General features: G+C 35.6%; 1 protein-coding gene across 3 annotated transcripts in view; it reads right to left on the bottom strand.

Moving 5' to 3' along the window:
* SMG1 (SMG1 nonsense mediated mRNA decay associated PI3K related kinase) overlaps window positions 1-14,818 on the bottom strand; it is a 105,424-nt gene that overhangs the window by 59,099 nt on the left and 31,507 nt on the right. For all 3 annotated transcript variants that reach the window (XM_012736041.2, XM_075995141.1, XM_075995143.1), the window contains 8 exons: window positions 12,635-12,771; window positions 10,655-10,713; window positions 9,465-9,678; window positions 6,728-6,853; window positions 6,246-6,318; window positions 4,846-4,943; window positions 2,890-3,063; window positions 997-1,221 (listed from right to left, as the gene is read on the bottom strand). In XM_012736041.2, the coding sequence (XP_012591495.1) occupies window positions 997-1,221; window positions 2,890-3,063; window positions 4,846-4,943; window positions 6,246-6,318; window positions 6,728-6,853; window positions 9,465-9,678; window positions 10,655-10,713; window positions 12,635-12,771 (1,106 nt within the window). The remainder of the gene's footprint in view (window positions 1-996; window positions 1,222-2,889; window positions 3,064-4,845; window positions 4,944-6,245; window positions 6,319-6,727; window positions 6,854-9,464; window positions 9,679-10,654; window positions 10,714-12,634; window positions 12,772-14,818) is intronic.

Raw genomic sequence — 14,818 nt, 5'->3', positions numbered from 1 at the left:
CATTTTATTTGTCAAAATCCATAGAATGTACAACACACTGAGAATCCTAAAGGAAACTATGAACTTTAGTTAATAACATGTCAATATTTATTCATCAATTTTAACAAATATACCACACTAACACAGATGTTAATGATAGGGGAAACTGTTGAGTGGGAGAGGCCATATGCAAGCTCAGTGCTTTGTGCTCAGTTTTTCAGTAAACCTAAAAACTGCTCTAAAATGATTATCTATTAATTTAGAAAAAAGTAGTATTTTAGACTATATTTTAAGCCTTAACACTGTGACATTAAAGTGTTTAGACACCTAAATAGAATACATGTATTTTACATTGAAACACAGGCATTTTTTTACATTGAAAAAGGGAGATATAATTCTGGCAGAAATGCTCAGCAGAGTGTCATCTAGAATTTGCTTTAAAATAATCCATTTGGAAATGAAGGGACAACAAGGAGGAGGCAGAGTCGGCTGCCTGGATGGAACCAGATGGGCCATTTGTTTCTAATTATAAAAGCTGAGTATTAAGTATGCAGAGATCCATTATGTTATTCTATTTTTATGTGCTTCAGAATGTCCATGATAAAGGGGGGGGTGGTTAATTTATGGTTAAGCAATTAAAGGAACAAAAACTATAAAAGAAGTTTCATATAGAAAACAAAGCATAACAGAGCTTTTCAAATTAGCTACCATGTATCTTCTCTAATGTAGTATTTATCAGGAGTACCAGAGACGCTAGGATGAAAGATGATGTTTCATCAAAAAAACAAGTGAAGGTACACTGAGGCGAGCTATCAAACACTAAGAGTAAACAGATACTAGAACAAAAGCATGCTAGATTACATAAATAAGACTACGTTAATGTTCTCTAAAAAAAAAAAAAAAAAAAAAAAAAAAACAACGCAAAGCCCTTAATTTCTTCTACATCGATATAAATGTAAGGGCCTAAATAAACCAGCACATTAAAGAGCAATAAAAAAAAAAGAATAATTCACATACCAATGTGAGTAAATTCAAGACTGAGATGATATAATCGGTACCACAAGTCTGGCAATTCTCCAGTTGGTCTAATCCATATGTAATGACCATGTCACAATGTATAGTCATGCTAGGATCCAAGCTGCCGAGCAAAACACCAACACACTCATTAGCAGCTGTCAACACAGCCTCAGAAAAAAACACTTGGTTTGCAGCCGTCACACATCTCATTACTCTGTACAGAACCTGCAAATAGGGAAAACAAGCAGCTTTTTAAAAAAATTCACACGCTTCCACAGAGCAAGAAAATATTTTCTATTTAATGCAGTTTCACTGAAAATTAACTGCCAGCCTTGCCAGTAGTCTCTTAATATACTACTTATCAGTAGCTGAATAATAATATCTTTAGTACAATACACAAAAATGATCTTGGCTTTAAAATTCCAAAAGTACTATTATGACAAGAAATGGAATTTGCCATCCTCTATTTTCCTTATACCCACTTCCTCTCTCCCCAAAGTTACTAAATGGCTTAAGCTCAGAATGAACCTTTCTCATCATAAAATATGCCAGAACAATAACGATATTCACACCATGGGCATAACCTGCCCACACTTACTTCAACCTAGCTCTTGCACTTTTGGGAAATCAATGTTTTAAAACTAAACATCCAAGTCACCTAAAGCTTACTGAAGTTCATGTACTGATGGTCTCTTTAGAAATATAAGTGTTCTTATGCTTACCACATAATACCTATTAAGGATTATAAAAATCGTATCATTTCCAACACATACATGCCAAAACGCCCACTTAACTATAATATAATGGTCAATGTTTATGTACTGAATTTTCATTAGAAATAAGCTCAGGCCAAAAAAAAAAAAAAAACCAGAATAAATGCTGAAAAACATTTCTATAATATTCAACAATCACTACACATAGGGTTTTCTTTAATCTATTCATAGGTTTTATTAAAATCATTTGCAAAGCACTAAAAGATATTCATAAAACAATAAATTCAATATATAACTACCCTGGAAAATGATTATGTTCTTTACATTGCCTTTACTACAACTCTAACACATCTTCAAATAGCCACCTTTTAAACAGTAAAAATGAAGCAAAAATATTAAACCACTTTGATCGGGTTTAAAACATCAACTTATTGGTTTTAATTATGTTTAGGTTCTGACATTTCTGCTCAAATACACAACTTACTAAGAATTAGACTTACAATATATTTTATCTAGCAATGTGTTCAGTAACAGTAAATGCTCCTAAAAACGTATTTTTATCCTAACAGTGAAATTTTAATCATTTAGATTAAATCTTTTATGAGTGTTGTATCACACATGCCTCTCCCTTCTTAGTCAAGCAGAATACAACATCTGGGGTTCATTTCTCCTGTCTATTACACTGAACCACTCACTGGACTATACTACAGTGCAGCTAATGTTTGAGGCTGAAGTGTGGCAGACTAGTATATATTTTAAATTTGTATATCTTTATATTATTTGATGTCAAGCTATCAAAGAACATAAAGATGTACAAATTTCATAAGCATTCCACCCTATCATGCTCAACAAAAAATAACTTTTTGAGGCTTTGCCTATACTGTGTTATTCTTAATATGTTGAAAAACTAAGAGGAGATGCAATAATATAAAAGTAAAATTATAATAATTATCATAAAACAAAAGACTAAGATTTCAAAATTCAGAGTGACCTTTTTTCCATGGGGGATGGGAGGAACATGAGATATAGCAGGATTCCTACTTTTCTGACCATTTAAGAAAGCAGCCAAACACATACATACATACAAAATAAGTGACATAGTTCACTAGGTAATTAGAATAATTTACAATACAAAACAACTTTATTTTTGAATGACACTTGAATTCCTACAGACACTTACATCTGTTACATATGCCTCAGTAATTGGAGGACCCCGAATTGGGCTGAAGCGTTCCCCAATGCTCCTCACCACAGTACTAAATACCCGGAGAAGCGCTGCCAGCTTTGGTAATGACACTGATGGAGGAGGGATGTCTTCATCCACTGATTCCCCAGAGGCCACATGGCTGAGGTCCTAGATGTGAATTCACAGCATTCTTATTTAAGTAGTACATTGTTTAAAAAAGAGAGAGAGAGAAGAACTCACAATTTTTAAATCATAATTTTAGAAGAGATTATTCACAAATTACAAGAAATTCTGGCCCACAAGAGAAAAAAACATGACTCTAAACTAAAACGTTGGGTTTTTACCTATCTAATTATTTAAATAAGCCAACATTAAACCCAAGATAACATATTAAGGAATTACCTCTTCTATCAACTCAGAAAGGTACTGGGGGAAAATAAATTCTATTACATATGCTCTAGTTATATTAATATTACAGGTATAAACAAAGCCAGAAACTTTTGCCATTCCTAAATTACTTTTCTTCTAAAATCTCATTCTAGGTATTCTTTAAGCCACTCAACATTAAGCTTTCCACATCAACATTATGCACATGAAGAACAAAGTTGGGGGGGCCAAGGGGGTGTTAAAAAAAACTGTTAAGACCTAGCCTATAAATTTATAATCTAATTAAGGAAGTAACAGATACTCAAAGGAAAAGATTAGTAAAAAAATGGAATACTAGAATCAATATATATCTGCATATAAGTAAACACCAAAATAACAGAAGAGAATGCAATCTTATGGACACCAAGGGGAATTGCTACAAACTAAAACTTCTGAGAGGCAGATCAGCTTGAAAGACTGGCTAGGAAAAACAGACACTCTAGCTGTCAGGGCAAAGGGAAAAACAGAAGCAAAATAATTTCTTGCTTTACTCTCAAAGACAGCAAACAGATGGATACAGTTTAAAGTAGTGAACTCTTGCTGGCTACAAGTAGCAAAAGTGTGTTTAAAAAAATATGAGGAGGCCAAATCTTTATGGAAGCCCTGAACACCAAACATGAATTATGCTAGATCTGAGTAAGGGAGAAACACAAAGAGATTCAAAGAGATGGCAGAGAGTAAAGCCAAGACGGTGGAACCAGAAAAGCCAAGCACCAGTACAATCTTCAGCAGCACCCTCAAAGCCGCCACACTCCACTCGTGCGGCTGCAACGCTGGCTGAAGCCAAGGCTTGTCCTCCAAAGCATGACTCAAGATCAATATAAGAGGAAAGTCTTTAGGAGCTTTTTTCTTTTTTAAAACAAACACTACATCAATTCATCTTAATTTTAAGACTCTTGGTAACAAAAAATAAGAATGAACTACAGCAAATGTCTTCAGAAAAATACCAGCTACCAAGAGTATGTCAAGCTTTTCAAAACATCAGGGCAGCAATTTTTCTTTTAGTTGTTTCAGTAATTGTGCTGGTAACTTAAAACATACGAAAAAAATTAAAATATTGCAATGGTCTTGTAATTTCTGCTTAAATATCAGGTGATCTGAATTATTTTAAAATAAACTCTAGCATAGTTTAAGATTTGGGTTTTTTTTTAAGAGATGGGGCTTTACTATGTTGCCTAGACTAGAATACAATGGTACAATCACAGCTCACTGCAGCTTCCAACCTATGGGCTCAAATGATCCTCCCACCTCAGCCTCCCAAATAACAAAGGCTATAGATGTGTGCCACTATGCTCAGCTAAATTTTTTGCTTTCTTTTTTGAGATAGGATCTTGCTATGTTGGCCAGGTTGGCCTCAAACCATCCTCCTACCTCAGCCTCTCAAGTATCTGAGATTACAGGTGGGAGCTGCCAAGCCTGGCTTCTGTTTTTTTGTTTTCTTTTAAGCTTCAAAAGGATATCTTAGCTTCCGATATTTTTCTTAAATGAAATTTTAAAGAATAACTTAGCTTTCTTTAGACTCACCTCAGCATATGCCTCCATGTCTTCTAGAAACTGACCAAGGAGAGTAGTAGAAAATGCAAGATCAGCTACCCAAAATGGCTCCAAACTCTGTAACCACCCTTGGAATCATGATTAAGTTTGAAAGAGTAGGAAAAAAACACAGAAATTACAATTTAAAAAATATTAGAAATACTTGTTTTTAAAGTGTCTGGTTTTTAATTTGCTTACCCTTAAAACATGCCCTATTATCATAAATTACGACTGTTAACTGTGAAAACATGCTCATCATGACCAACCAATGCCTTTCAATGCAGCAGAAATTAATATTCTCCAAAAATTAAGATGGAAATCTAATTTCCTTTTTTTTTTTTTTTTTTTGAGACAGAGTCTTGTTTTGTTGTCCAGGCTAGAGTGAGTGCCATGGTGTCAGCCTAGCTCACAGCAACCTCAAACTCCTGGGCTCAAGCGATCCTGCTGCCTCAGCCTCCCGAGTAGCTGGGACTACAGGCATGCGCCACCACGCCCGGCTAATTTTCTCTATATATATTAGTTGGCCAATTAATTTCTTTCTATTTATAGTAGAGACGAGGTCTCGCTCTTGCTCAGGCTGGTTCCGAACTCCTAACTTCGAGCAATCCATCCGCCTCGGCCTCCCAGAGTGCTAGGATTACAGGCGTGAGCCACCACGCCCCGCCTATTTCCTTATATTTTTAAGCAGATTATTCCTATATATTATTATTATTCCTATATATGACTTAAGACTAAAATGCCACAATCTACCATCAGCCTGCTTTCTAACCCGAGGCCACAACTAGCCATCAAAGGCGAGTACTTGTCTCCCCAGTGGAAATGAGACAGAACCACACTTGCCTGAATATCCTATTTTCAAAAATTTATCGCACCAAATAAGCTAAGAGAAACTACAGCACTTGGAACAAACTGAAATGTGCAAATGTGTGGTGTTAGTCATTCACTTAACTTCCACAACACTCAAAAAAAATCCAAAAAACATTTATCATTTATGACAATTCTCGTAGTCAATCTGGTTTTGTATTCTTTAAATAACCAGAAAAAAAAAAGTCACAAATAACTGGGATCTTCCATTCCATTCTACATTTCAAAGTATTGCCACTAGCGTATCTTTTCATACCAGTACACACTATAGATAACTCTGAATAAGTCCTTTCAGTTTCTCACGGGCGCAACATTACTATCTGTACTTACTATCTCTATCAACTACTAATAATTTCCCACTGAAAAGATAAGTTTAGCTAACAAGTAATGCTCATTTATAATAACCAAAGTATTTCTCTGAAGAATTTAGTTTTCTTAGATTATTAAATAGTATTAGCAGCTGGTCTTTGGGGGACCATCGCTCCTCCCACAGTATTTAAATGACTGGTATAAGCTAAAAGACTTACCAGACACCTGCTGTGTGAGGGAAGGTTTCTGAGTATGATCAATATGCCATCCAACTAATATATCAACAGTATCCTTGATGGAGACAAAGAGAAAAGGGGCCAATCATTTTTGGGTCTTATAGCTATTCCACCTGTAGACCCTTTCACAGTAAAAGATCCTAGAAAGAGCATCTATGTCCTACCTGACATTATAGAACTTAGAAAGGGGGAGAAAAGGAGCAGGAGAGTAAAGGAACCTAATTTATGACCATCAATGTAATGGTTTATTTTCTTTAAATATCTTAAGGTATGAATGTCAGAAAGAAAAATACAGATGATTTTTGTATAAAAAGAGTATTATTGCACATTGAAACCTAGACCTTCAAATATGACTGATTATATTCAAAAGAACAAAAGCATTGTTTTCTGTTCGATTCCCCAGTTCCTCCCACATACAAGCATCCTCTCTCCACATCACCTGAAAACAGGAGTAGGGAACTCACCCTAAAATTAGTGCTGAAAATATGAGGGTAACATCGAGCCACCAAAAGAATGCACTTAACACATTTGCAAAGCAATTCTGGTGTATCCACATTTTCAAGAATGGACTGTAGGCTGGTCATTACAAGCTTAAAAATAAAAGTTACAAACCATGAACATTCAACAGCATAGAGAGAAAACAAGCAAATTAGGTTCATTATTCACTAGTAACTATATCGAAAACTGATTATGATACCAAACAAAATAAATTCTATAGTTTTAGTTCAAAAAAGAATGAAAATCTTTCATTCCACTAAGATATTAGGCTAAAAACAAATACTGTTTTCTTCAATGTCTGTTAACATTACCCCTTTAATATCAGTTAACGTTAGTCCTCAGTAACATCCATTTACCTTATTCCTAAGTGCTCCCTTTAAATCACTGACTGTGATTAAGTTTCAAAAAGTACAAAGAGTATGATGTGTTTGGGAAACTGCTTTCTATAAAGTACCATAGTTACCAATTCAAAACACAAAGAAAATTTTATACAATTTATGCTTCAGTATATTAGTACTTGCTTCAAACTGGAATGAATTAACAAAGATTAGTATGGCACCACACATGAATGACATGCAGGCTCATGTTACTACTATATATAAATTCTTAAAATAAATTTATGATAGCTGGGCACGGTGGCTCACGCCTGTAATCCTAGCACTCTGGGAGGCCGAAGCAGGAGGATTGCTTGAGCTCAGAAGTTCAAGACCAGCCTGAGCAAGTGTGAGACCACGTCTCTACTATAAATAGAAAGAAATTAGCCAAACAACTAAAAATAGAAAAAAATTAGCCGGGCACGGTGGCATGTGCCTATAGTCCCAGCTACCCAGGAGGCTGAAGCAGGAGGACCACTTGAGCCCAGGAGTTTGAGGTTGCTGTGAGCTAGGCTGATGCCATAGCACTCTAGCGCAGGCAAGAGAGTGAGACTCTGCCTCAAAAAAATAAAAATAAAAATAAGTATATGATATACCATTGCTAAAATATTGCAGCTGTTAAAAACCATTTTTCCCTCAAAAGGAAAAAATCTGCTTTATAAAAGAATCTAATGAAGGCTAGAATCAAAAAACCACCATTTTGCAAAAGCCAATGTTATAACCTATATAAGCACAGAATATCAATGCTAAAAGCATTTAATGAAATATTACTAAAAAACAGGATATTCAGAAGGTCTGAAGATATCATATCCAGATTGCTCACTAATTACAAACGGGTAAAAATATGCCTTCACAATGGAAAGATCTGGTGGTCATCACCTCAACCAGATGATAAAACTCTGTGTGTCAGAGAGTGAGACAACCTGACAACATATGCCTGCTGGTGTGATGCAACCTGTGAAGTACTTGTGCCCGAATGTTTAAATTGAATCTAAACAGGAAGGAACAGTAAGAGAAACCCAGAAAGTAGAGCATTCTACAAAAGGGGGGACAAAAGGTGTGGAGAACCATTTTAAATTAAGAGAGATTAAAAGACACATACCACCAAAGAAATTGCTTGGGTCTAGATGGGATCCTGGGTCAGGTAAGACATAAAGCTATAAAAGACATCTTAGGGATAACTGCAGAAATTTGAATATGGATTGCACATGTTATAAAACTCACTTTCTTACGTATGATTATAGTATTGCTTTTATAGAGAAGAATGGCCTTAATCTAAGGAAATGCTTATCGAAATACTATGGTGTGAACTGTCACAATGTAATTCATTTCCAAATGGTTCAACAAAAAAGTGTGTATTAGTGTGTGTGTGAGAGAAAATGAAACTAGCAAAATGTTAGTAAGTGATAAATCTAGGTAAAGGATATAGGAGTATTTACTACACTGGTCCATCTATTGTCCTGTGGATTTGAAATTTTCCAAAATAAATAACTGGGGAACTGTTAACATAAAAACTGTATGCAAAATAAGCCCAATCTTGTGGTATTATTATTTAGTTCAAAAAATGTTCTGATTGTTTGGAAATCAAATCTTTAAAAAAAAAAAAAATGTTCTGAATCTTTCCCCAAGTTCTTCTCAGAAACGCTATAATTAAAAAAAAAAGTACATTTTTAAAAAGTTATTTCTTATATCCTTTTTCAAACCTACATGCTCAAAATAAAGCATATAAAGAATTGTCAAGAAGCCCCTCACAAAAAACAGATATTTCAAACACACCAATACTCTTATTTTAAAAAACATTAGCTCAACAAAAATTTACTTACTTAAAATCTTGCTCAAAACTACATCAAAAATCATCTTTTAATATATTCAGATACACAAAGTGAAATAAAACTAAGTAGAGCTGGTAACTGTTTATGTATAATTGTCTTATACCACTTGGAATAAGAATTTTCAACATGTTATCAAACCTAAAAAGTCTTAGAAATTAGTTGTGATGTTTAGGTCTTGTCTCCCTCAACAAATGTGAAGCACCCTCCTGTCCAGCTCTCCTGGTGGAGTTTCTATTTTCAAATCTGCAAATCATTCTGGTCCTAAGCAACTTCAAAGGAAAGCTTCTAAAAAGCAAAGAGACAAAATAGAAAAGACTAACTTATTTTAAATCTACCTTTAATGTGTATCCTTTACTCAAACTCAGAAAGGGGCATTTAATTTACATCACATTTACTATCAGTAGATAACCCTTACTCTAAGTCTCCTTTCTCCAAGGGCACGTGTTAAGGACAATTTTCTTCAAGCACATCATTAATTTTCTTCTGTTCATTCTTACCTGCATTACAGATGAAAAGGCTTTCTTTTCTCCTACAGTCTCTAGTGCTTTGTAGGTGGCACATAAGTAGAGGAGTTTAACTTCATCTTTTGCAGATGAGCTAAATTTGCTAAAAATCCATTTGAAGATCTTCTCAGCCTCATAGCTCAGAGAGGCACAAAGAAGGCCAAGACAGCAAGCTCCTTCCTGTCTCAACTCCTGAAGCAATTTGCTACTGTTTATTTTAATACAAACAAAACACAAAGACTTAAGCTTTCAACAAAGACAAGAATGACACATCTTATAAGAGAATGACTTAAATGATTTTTTAAAATTGATACTCAAACTACATAAAAGGTTGAGATTTTATCCATTCTAAATACTGTATTCTCTCTATCCTGCAGTGCCCAAAAGTACCTCTGTCAGACATTTTCTTTTCCAAAATCAATTAATTAAGAGAGGAAAGGCCCAGAAATGCTAAAATTCAGGATTCAAATTCTACCTCAAACTACATTAAATGATTCTCAAAAAAAGGGCAGCAACAAAGTATTAGATAAAACATTCTATGAATGACTACATTCTATATAATGTACAATATATAAGAATTGTAAAACAGGAAATGATAATAAATACATAAACTTAAAATAACAGCAACCTTGATTTGAGTATATTATTAAGTAACTGTATAAAATAAAACTTTCAAAAGGCAGTAAGGTTTGTGATCTACTGAGGTGAATTTGGGAGCTTTCCAACACTGTAATTCTATGGAAATCACCATATGAAGAAATGACTGAACACTTCTGAGAACCCCAATAGCCAGAGATTAAATGGTTTGTATTCCACTCTTGCCCAAAGGAGGAGGCTCCTTTTTATCTCTATTCCCTTAAGCAGTTTTAAAATTCTTATAAACTAATTGCATTCATTCATGCCTGCATCAAAGACTTTATTACATTCCACAAGTCAATGTTGTTATTCAGTCACATTGGCAAATTAAAAAAATATATATTCCTTTCTAGTAGACTCCATTTGTATTCAATGGCAATTAACAAATAAATAATATAGAATAATATTAAAATGACAAGAGGATCCAGTGAAATGTCAAACTGACATTCGTAAATGAAGCTAATGGGTTTATCTTCTTGTATATTTGTAAATAATTTCTAAAAATATACTCTAAAGTCACTTTAATTTAATCATTATCGGTTACTTACCTTTCATTAAGCACATCATGTACGGCAGCCAAGATATTATCCAACTGTTTAACTAGTACCTTTAAAAAAACAAATGAAAACTTCAAATTCCTATACTTTTAAGAATAACATTGTATACTTTTTTACTTTTTACTTGTCTTCCCCTCCAAGTTATAACTGGACAGCACTTTAGTTTCCTTATTATTCCCAGACTCCAATAAGCATTTATCAGGAATGTCATAAATTTCCTTTCAGATTATGAAAGAAATTCACCCATAGGAAACACAGAGCCATTATCAATGAAAAACATAAGCTCAAACATCTTGTTTTATTTACTCTGAAAATGGATTGGAGACATGTGACAAAGCAATATGATAAAACGTTAATGACAAAATTCAGACAGTAAACATAAGAGGTTCACTGTAAAATTCTTTCAACATGCCCTATATTTGAAACTCCTCATAATAAAATCTTGGGGGAAAAGTTTTGCTTTGAACTAAATGTTATTTGCCTCACCATACCATTCTCACTAGTTTTCTCCTGCTCCATATCAAGCTCTTAATTAGAATATTAGAATTACTTGGCGTACAGAAACTGCTCTTGAACTTTGTTTTTTAAAGGGCTCTTCCATTTATTTATCCCTGACCACCAGACCAAATTCACACTAGTACAAAATATATACCCTGTCACATATGAAAAATAAACATATTCTGTCCTGGAACACAGAGGGAAAAATTCTGAGGAAAACAGGATTTGCCCACAGGACAAAAATGTGTTAAAAATTAGGCCAGGTGGCCAGATGCAGTGGCTCTCACCTGTAATCCTAGCACTCTGGGAGGCGGAGGCGGGCGGATTGCTCAAGGTCAGGAGTTCGAAACCAGCCTGAGCAAGAGTAAGACCCCGTCTCTACTATAAATACAAAGAAATTAATTGGCCAACTAATATATATAGAGAAAATTAGCCGGGCATGGTGGTACATGCCTGTAGTCCCAGCTACTCGGGAGGCTGAGGCAGCAAGATCACTTGAGCCCAGGAGTTTGAGGTTGCTGTGAGTAAGGCTGATGCCATGGCACTCACTCTAGCCTAAGCAACAAAGGAAACTGTCTCAAAAAAAAAAAAAAATTAGTCCAGGTGTGGTGGTTCATGCCTGTAAGTCCAGCACTTTGGGAGGCCAAGTGGGAAGGATTTCTTGAGGCCAGGAGTTTAAGACCTGCCTCAGCAACACAGTAAGACTACCTTTCTACAAAAAATTTTAAAAATTAGCCTGGTGTGGTGGCACACACCTATAGTCCCAGCTACTCAAGAAGCTGAGACAAAGCTTGATTGAGCCCAGGAGCTTAAAACTGAAGTGAACTGTGACTGCACCAATGCCTGAGTGACAGAGCAAGATCCTATCTCTAAAAAAAATAAAAATTTAGGGCCGGGCACAGTGTCTCACACCTGTAATCCTAGCACTCTGAGAGACCAAGGCAGGCGGATCGCTCGAGGTCAGGAGTTCGAAACCAGCCTGAGCAAGAGCGAGACCCCGTCTCTACTATAAATAGAAAGTAATTGGCCAACTAATATATATAGAAAAAATAAGCCAGGCATGGTGGCGCATGCCTGTAGTCCCAGCTATTCGGGAGGCTGAGGCAGGAGGATCACTTGAGCCCAGGAGTTTGAGGTTGCTGTGAGCTAGTCTGACGCCATGGCACTCACTCTAGTCTGGGCAACAAAGTGAGACTGTCTCAAAAAAAAAAAAATTTTTTTTAAAGTGTTAAAAATTTATTGAAGAAGCACCAGTGTGGATCCAACAATGGACAAAAGTAGATAAATTACACACTAGGAAGCATTATGTTCTAGCTCATCATAATACAAGCCAAATAAATATGAGTAAGAAATTCATGTTATTTTTCATTAAAAGCAAATCTATTTTCCCTTCTTAAACCACTCCAGATAACATTACCTAGTTTATTATGGAAACACAAAAGTTAACAACATTCACAAACATACTATACCTACCAGTTTATTTTCTGGTTGCTGAATAAATTCTTTTAACTGCTTTACAGTAGCCAGTCTTCTGTCTCTGTCGTCTTCCCGGGTGATCCTCCGAAGAAGATTCGACAGTCGAGACTCATCAGAATAAGACATCGATCGCTCTGTGAATACAAACATTTCGTTGCCCACTGAGTATAAATAAGCACAGAAACTTAATAGCCCAAATACTTTAAAGTACATCAAAAATCAAAGCCTACTGTACAATAAAAAAGCTCAATGAATTTAGGTCCTGTCACTGTTTTGTTCATCTCTATGCACCAAGCTCCAGCAGAGTGCCTGGCACAAAGCAGGCCTGCAAAAAGTATTTGCTGAAGTAAAGAGTAAGTCACTATACTATCTGTGGAAAACACGAAAAATAAAGAGGAAAAAAAAGAATGAGTGAATAACCCTAAGCAAACTGAACACCTCATTCCAGAGGACCAACTAAGAGAGAAAAAAGAAAGGCTTAGGCAGGGGCGCGGTGGCTCACGCCTGTAATCCTAACACTCTGTGAGTCCAAGATGGGCGAATCACTCAAGGTTGGGAGTTCGAAACCAGCCTGAGCAAGAGTGAGATGCACCTTTGCTAAAAATAGAAAGAAATTAATTGGCCAACTAAAAACATATAGAAAAAATTAGCTGGGCATGGTGGCACGTGCCTGTGGTCCCAGCTACTCAGGAGGCTGAAGCAGGAGGATTGCTTGAGCCCAGGAGTTTGAGGTTGCTGTGAGCAAGGCTGATGCCACACCACTCTAGCCTAGACAACAGAGTGAGACTCTGTCCCCCCCACCCCCCAAAAAAAGGCTTAGAAACTATTTTCTCTACCTTTACGTCTCTTTCTCTAAAATAAAATAAAAAAAAAAAAGAAACTATTTTCTTCGGGTCCATTCTACACTGTTTTCAACATCCAGGTGAAGAGTGTGGGTATAGATAAATGACTTCTACGGGTTAGAGATTAGTCTCAATCAGGTAAAAAAGAGAAAGGCATAAACTTCTATTTCTCATCTAGGTCTCACACTAGAGGGGAACCTCTTGTTCACATTATCATCATTCCCATAAGACAAATTTTTGGCAAGCCGCAATCACACATTCGGTTCAACAGATGTCTTACTACCACCTACGACATGCAAGGTATGCCTCCACTAAAAAAGTGGCAAACCAGAACCTTTCTACCTTTTATTTTTTAATCCCCAAAACAAGCACAAATGCTTAAACAATGCTGGACACTATTAGGATAATAAGAGGCATTTAAGAATTTATTAAGAATTTTTTCTGCTGTGCTATTTACCATAATCAGCCAATATGCACATATACAAACCACATCAGAAGGTCTGATAGTTACATTTTTCTCTAAGGCATGAAAAAAACTGATAATAAAAGAAACTACAACATCTGAGAGAAGAAAAGGATTTTTACTAATCCCTAGATCCATAGAGTATTTCAATAAAGATGGATACCAAAAATGTCCTTAGTTACTAGGTGGGAAATCTAGGTTCTATTTACAATTCTGCCACTGGCAAACTATATAACTGTGAGCCTGTGAGGAAGAAGAATTGGACTAAATTAGCTTTAAAGTCAGTTTTTAGCTTCTATAAAATTCTAAGGCTTCAAACACCCTACTAAGAAACAGCACAGGCTTTGACTTAGTCGTTCCACTTCTGAAAACGTCACAAAATAAATCAGTTTTTAAAAAGTTGTGTGAACAAAAGCTATCAGTGCAAAGATTTTCACCAAGAGACACATAACACACACAAACTAGAGAAAAAAATGATCCAACTAAATGCCCAAAGAGTAATTATATTCAACAAAGCATATAAATCAAAAATCTGAATTTCATGCTCACCTTTACCAATAAAATAAATTTCCCTTTAAGGAAAAAAATTACCATTACCTCTAATCCTCTGAAATTTCAAGGCATGTTACCTACACGGTGAGAGCAGTGTTGCGAGGCAAAAAGTGGTACCGGTGTATACTCTATCTGTATGCTCTACACCCATATCCTCCTCAAGCCCATGAATTCACGGACCTGCTGCAGTAAAAAGCCCACCATACACTGTACATTCAGTATCCATGATAATCAGGAAAGGTCTTCCTTTAAGATCTTATCCAATCTTCTTATTTTAATAAAACTCTCTTCTAAAAAGTATTATAACCTTTCTTGTGGGAAATA

Source organism: Microcebus murinus, chromosome 19 (genome assembly GCF_040939455.1).
Source record: "Microcebus murinus isolate Inina chromosome 19, M.murinus_Inina_mat1.0, whole genome shotgun sequence".
In the NCBI taxonomy this organism is placed as follows: domain Eukaryota; kingdom Metazoa; phylum Chordata; class Mammalia; order Primates; family Cheirogaleidae; genus Microcebus; species Microcebus murinus.
The sequence above is the reverse complement of the archived record's forward strand: the minus strand, read 5'-3'. Positions and strand labels throughout refer to the sequence as shown.